The sequence below is a fragment of the Leiobunum rupestre genome, chromosome 11 (genome assembly GCF_980474605.1).
Source record: "Leiobunum rupestre chromosome 11, qqLeiRupe1.1.hap1, whole genome shotgun sequence".
Classification (NCBI taxonomy): domain Eukaryota; kingdom Metazoa; phylum Arthropoda; class Arachnida; order Opiliones; family Sclerosomatidae; genus Leiobunum; species Leiobunum rupestre.
Window position 1 is genome coordinate 34,667,021 of NC_143394.1, and position 5,965 is coordinate 34,672,985.

Sequence of the window (5,965 nt, forward strand, 5' to 3'; positions counted from 1 at the left end):
TGGTGTTAAATGTTTTAAATGCTAAGCTATTATTATATGCCAGCCAAACTGATTTCGTGTCCGTATTGGCCTTAATACAAAATAGAAATACTGAGTTTACATTTCCTTAAAGCTCTATAATGATTAGAATTCTTGGGCATAATATCATACCAGCTTCATGAGCAGATTTGCGAATGGATCAAAAATACATGGTCCGAGTATAAAATTAAAATGAATTTAAACATACGTAATAACTCAGTTTATTTTTTAAAAAGTTATTAAATTGAATAAAAACAATTTTAAGTGTGCAATAAAATATTAAGATCCTTAATAGAAAGTAAGCTTGATTTTTAAAAGAGACAATTAAAACAAAATTAAAATACCTTAATGAGCTTCGGTTTTTATCGGTTGTTTTACTTTTGAAACTAAATATTTTTCCACTATCGTCTTCGTGTATTTTAAACGAGAAAACAGCTGTTCGTCGCAACCAGATTGGCATATGGCTCGCAGTTTATAGTTATTCGATTCAATGATCTGGTTAATATACGTAACGGCTTCCATCAAAGGACACGGGACAATCTTCGAGTGATCACTTACGAAGTTCAACTGAAGGTATTGGAAACGAATTGTTAGTTATTTTAAACTTCACTAAAACCACACAATTAGGCTTACTTGCAAAGTGCCATTAGTCAAATGCATGACAGTGGCCATTCTGGTGCGGAACCACACCCGTAAATACGGCAAACGACTGAATTCTCCAACGTCCTTTGGCTGAACGTAAGAACGTTCTCTCCGGCTTTCAAAATATGATCATCCATAGACTCCACGAATTTTTCCAAAAGGGTTATTTTCCTCTTTAACGCAAGATCTGGATATTTTCGCGTGGTGTAGTAATGCTAAGGCGGGATCTTCAGCGTCTTCTATAATTCAACAATTAATTTCAAAATCTTGCTATAAAGAGATCGTTTGTAAAAAAAATACCTTCCGAAATGTGATGTTTCTCAGAGGGCTTCCTGGAAATCACGGTTTGAAGGATATTAAGCAAATCGGCGAGATGGTAATCATTCGGTATCTTTGGAAGCGCTTCTTGCTTTGGAGTGGCCACTTGGGCGGCTTTGTTCAAATTGGCGAGGGGTTTGGGCGGACGCTCACTCCTGCTAGCCGCGTCCCATACACTGTCATCGACCCTAGGAGCGGTACACAGACAAGAAACTGGAAGTTTCGATGGAATCCATCCTTGTGTTAGCAACTCATTTTGGAGAACATCGACCATGGAAGGCCTTTTATTAGGGTCGCCCTGCAGCAACTTGCTTATCAAAGTTTTGGCGCTCTTTGAAATTTCTCTGGGCACGTCGTACTGTGCTCTCTGGATCAAGGCAAAAATGTCTCTCACGCAATTTGTTTCGAAAGGAGGTTTTCCAGTTAAGAGGGTGTACATAATGCAGCCCAGGGACCAGGCATCTACTTCGAAACTATGCCCTGTTTTATTCAATACTTCTGGGGCCATGAACTGAAAAAGTATACGATTTTTAAGTCAAGCAATTAAATAAATTGAAAAGAAAAATTACTTCTTCCTTTCTTTATCGTGCTCCAATTTTGTTGCCAAACCAAAATCACCAATCTTTATCTCCATGTTATCATTGAGAAACAGATTATCTAGTTTCAAGTCTCTGTGAATGATTTGGAGTTCGTGCAAATATTGGCAGCCAAAAGCAATCTGTCGAATGAAGTATCGAGTTTCCAGCTCTGATAAATATCGTCTTCGTAGATGCATCTCCCTTACCGACTGGAAAAATTATTATTTGAGTTATTTAAAAGCGTGACGAAATTGTTAATAATCGAAAGTATATTTATACTTACCCGTCTTGGGCATAGCTCTAGAATAATATACACATTTTTGGAATCTTCCAGATTTGTGTGAAAACCTACAACATACTTGTGATCAAGGGGTGATATCTTGTCATTCTAGATTCAGATTTTTTGAACCCAATAAAATTTACTTTTCCCTGAGATATCACCCCTTTTTGGAGACCTTGTTGATTTTACTTCTTCCGGAGACGTCATCCTTTTTTATGGACCCAATAGATTTTACAACCCCTTTACAAGTCTCTTTTGAGGGCCATGTACAAAAACGGTCGGTAGCCCGGGAACCTAGATTTTATTTAGCCAAAAATCAGAGTTGAGCTTATTTCTAAACGAACTCAAAGAAGGTAAGGGAAATTACCATTAGGGCTGGCTCATTACTGTACGGGTCCCAGGCCTTACCCGGTTGTAACGCCGTAGAGTCTATTAGCCAGGATTTTGGTTTGGGGAGCCTCATCATTTAAAAAATGCATGTACTTTCAAGCATACGTTTCGTGGAGCTAGGCTATTACCCCCTTTCGACCATTAGCTACACGTCTCGTTATAACCGCTATCTCTGTCTTAACTAGTCTGCAGCCCTTCATCTTTAAATCGCTTATAATTACACCGTTCGAGCTAGGAGCAACAAACACAAGGAGAACGCAGCTAGCCTTTAAACACGCTAATGCAGTGGTACTTATGTACAAATTTGTTGCTCCTAGGTTCCAGGGTTTACATCATCCGCGGAGGGAATGCAGCTCCCGTTCAAACACTTTCCCCAGTTGGGCTTCCCTCGAGTTCGCTGGATTCGCTTTATCCTAAAAAATAAACTTCGTTGTTACTGACATTTTTTTCCAAAAATTAAAAACATTAATTTTTTATTCTAGGTGGTTGGTACGTTTTCGGCCACGTTGCTTTGAAAAATGACGAAATAACACGAGACGAATTCAAATAAAATCTTTCGCGAATCCAAAGTCGGGTTCATTTTACATTGAGAGTCTCTTTTGAATGGTTCATCTTTTCGGGTGGGGAAAAGGAGCGGTTTATATAATTTAATTTGTAAATAACGGGAGTTAGGAGAAATGTTTTCGGGTTCTAAGAAAATTATCGATCCCAAAACGAAGAAAACGTATTTAAAAGGAGCATTCTTGGGACAGGTGAGCTATATTAATTTTAAAATTTAAATAGGGCTAGAACTAATTGTAGCTATCGTGCTCCGTTGGAAAAATTTTCAAATGGGTAGCGTAGTTAAAATTATTGCTGATTAACACGAGCCAACGTTTTTACGAAACAATGTGGTCCTGTGTGAACCAAATTGGTTCGTGTAAAGAGAGAAATAATTTCCCATCGTTTTGTCCAAGCGAACGCATTTTTGTCAATCTTGTACGCTTGTTTTTGTGACCGAGACTTCACTACAAGCATTTGTACGTAATAATTTCCGTATGCATCCTTTTGATTAAGCCTAAATGATAATATTTAATACCTTTTTGTGGTTAATTGATATATTTTGTTGGGTGCTTTTTTTAATTACGGTAAATGTTCGCTCGTTGGAAAAGTGATTAATTTTCAAACGTCTAGAGTAGACAAACCTAATGCGTATTAACGCGAGCTAACATTTTAGCAAACCTTGTTGGGCGATGGGATTCGCAAACCCAGTTGTTCCAACTGAAAGGATAAAATGTTGCCCACGCGAACGTTTTGGTTGAAAATTGCCATATTTTCTATCGGTATTTCTTAAAAATATTTTCGTCGTTGCTTCGCCCTCGTAAACCTTTCGTGAAGCGTGTGAATGCAAATGCTACGTATTTTACGAACTCGAGACGAAAACTATACTCAGACATTAAGTTGGGCTAAAGTTATCTCTCGCGAATAAACCTTTTTTTTGCGTGTTTAAGGGAGGCTTTGCTACGAACTAGAAGATAAGAAAAGCAAAGAAAAATTTGCTGGCAAATTTGTGTCCAAATCAATTTTAACTAAACCACATCACCAAAAGGCGGTACGGCATTAAAGATTTCACTTCTTTCATGATTAAACCTAAGCATTGGTTAATTTAAAAATGACTAGATTCTCCGAGAGATCGCTATCCATCGGAGCCTTGATCACAAGTATGTTGTCGGTTTTCACACAAATCTTGAAGATTCCAAAAATGTGTATATTATTCTAGAGCTATGACCAAGACGGGTAAGTATAAATATACATTCGATTATTAACAATTTCGTCACGCTTTTAAGTAACTCAAATAATAATTTTTAAAGTCGCTAAGGGAGATGCATCTACGAAGACGATATTTATCAGAGCTGGAAACTCGATACTTCATTCGACAGATTGCTTTTGGCTGCCAATATTTGCACGAACTCCAAATCATTCACAGAGACTTGAAACTAGATAATCTTGTTTCTCAATGAGAACATGGAGATAAAGATTGGTGATTTTGGTTTGGCAACGAAATTGGAGCACGATAAAGAAAGGAAGAAGTAATTTTTCTTTTCAATTTATTTAATTGCTTGACTTAAAAATCGTATACTTTTTCAGTTCATGGCCCCAGAAGTATTGAATAAAACAGGGCATAGTTTCGAAGTAGATGCCTGGTCCCTGGGCTGCATTATGTACACCCTCTTAACTGGAAAACCTCCTTTCGAAACAAATTGCGTGAGAGACATTTTTGCCTTGATCCAGAGAGCACAGTACGACGTGCCCAGAGAAATTTCAAAGAGCGCCAAAACTCTGATAAGCAAGTTGCTGCAGGGCGACCCTAATAAAAGGCCTTCCATGGTCGATGTTCTCCAAAATGAGTTGGTAACACAAGGTGGATTCCATCGAAACTTCCAGTTTTTTGTCTGTGTACCGCTCCTAGGGTCGATGACGGTGTATGGGACGCGGCTAGCAGGAGTGAGCGTCCGCCCAAACCCCTCGCCAAATTGAACAAAGCCGCCCAAGTTGCCACTCCAAAGCAAGAAGCGCTTCCAAAGATACCGAATGATTACCATCTCGCCGATTTGCTTAATATCCTTCAAACCGTGATTTCCAGGAAGCCCTCTGAGAAACATCTAATTTCGGAAGGTATTTTTTTTACAAACGATCTCTTTATAGCAAGATTTTGAAATGAATTGTTGAATTATAGAAGACGCTGAAGATCCCGCCTTATCATTACTACACCACGCGAAAATATCCAGATCTTGCGTTAAAGAGGAAAATAACCCTTTTGGAAAAATTCGTGGAGTCTATGGATGATCATATTTTGAAAGCCGGAGAGAACGTTCTTACGTTCAGCCAAAGGACGTTGGAGAATTCAGTCGTTTGCCGTATTTACGGGTGTGGTTCCGCACCAGAATGGCCACTGTCATGCATTTGACTAATGGCACTTTGCAAGTAAGCCTAATTGTGTGGTTTTAGTGAAGTTTAAAATAACTAACAATTCGTTTCCAATACCTTCAGTTGAACTTCGTAAGTGATCACTCGAAGATTGTCCCGTGTCCTTTGATGGAAGCCGTTACGTATATTAACCAGATCAATGAATTGAAGACCTATAAACTGCGAGCCATATGCCAATCTGGTTGCGACGAACAGCGGTTTTCTCGTTTAAAATACACGAAGACGACAGTGGAAAAATATTTAGTTTCAAAAGTAAAACAACCGATAAAAACCGAAGCTCATTAAGGTATTTTAATTTTGTTTTAATTGTCTCTTTTAAAAATCAAGCTTACTTTCTATTAAGGATCTTAATAATTTATTGCACACTTAAAATTGTTTTTATTCAATTTAATAACTTTTTAAAAAATAAACTGAGTTATTACGTATGTTTAAATTCATTTTAATTTTATACTCGGACCATGTATTTTTGATCCATTCGCAAATCTGCTCATGAAGCTGGTATGATATTATGCCCAAGAATTCTAATCATTATAGAGCTTTAAGGAAATGTAAACTCAGTATTTCTATTTTGTATTAAGGCCAATACGGACACGAAATCAGTTTGGCTGGCATATAATAATAGCTTAGCATTTAAAACATTTAACACCATTACGCAAGAAGTAGCCAGTTTTTCTTTCTGGTAAAAATATTCGAGTATTGAAAGTTAATCCATTAAATGCGTCGTTTATTGACAGAACACCTGCTTTTGAGGTTTCGTAGTACCATGTTTATG

General features: G+C 37.7%; 2 protein-coding genes across 2 annotated transcripts; one reads left to right on the top strand and one right to left on the bottom strand.

The window, feature by feature from the left end:
• Positions 1-310: 310 nt before the first annotated feature.
• Positions 311-1,505, bottom strand: LOC149922371 (serine/threonine-protein kinase PLK1-like). The gene is made up of 3 exons (XM_090163373.1): positions 961-1,505; positions 652-899; positions 311-585 (listed from the first exon to the last, which is right to left on the bottom strand). The coding sequence occupies exons 1-2, from the start codon at positions 1,484-1,486 to the stop codon at positions 790-792; spliced, it is 636 nt and encodes a 211-aa protein (XP_090019499.1). The 5' UTR covers positions 1,487-1,505; the 3' UTR covers positions 311-585; positions 652-789.
• A 2,832-nt stretch (positions 1,506-4,337) lies between these two features.
• LOC149922372 (serine/threonine-protein kinase PLK1-like) lies at positions 4,338-5,531 on the top strand. The gene is made up of 4 exons (XM_090163124.1): positions 4,338-4,613; positions 4,676-4,881; positions 4,943-5,190; positions 5,257-5,531. Exons 1-3 carry the CDS (start codon positions 4,357-4,359, stop codon positions 5,050-5,052), a joined length of 573 nt encoding a protein of 190 aa, XP_090019250.1. The 5' UTR covers positions 4,338-4,356; the 3' UTR covers positions 5,053-5,190; positions 5,257-5,531.
• Positions 5,532-5,965: the final 434 nt, after the last annotated feature.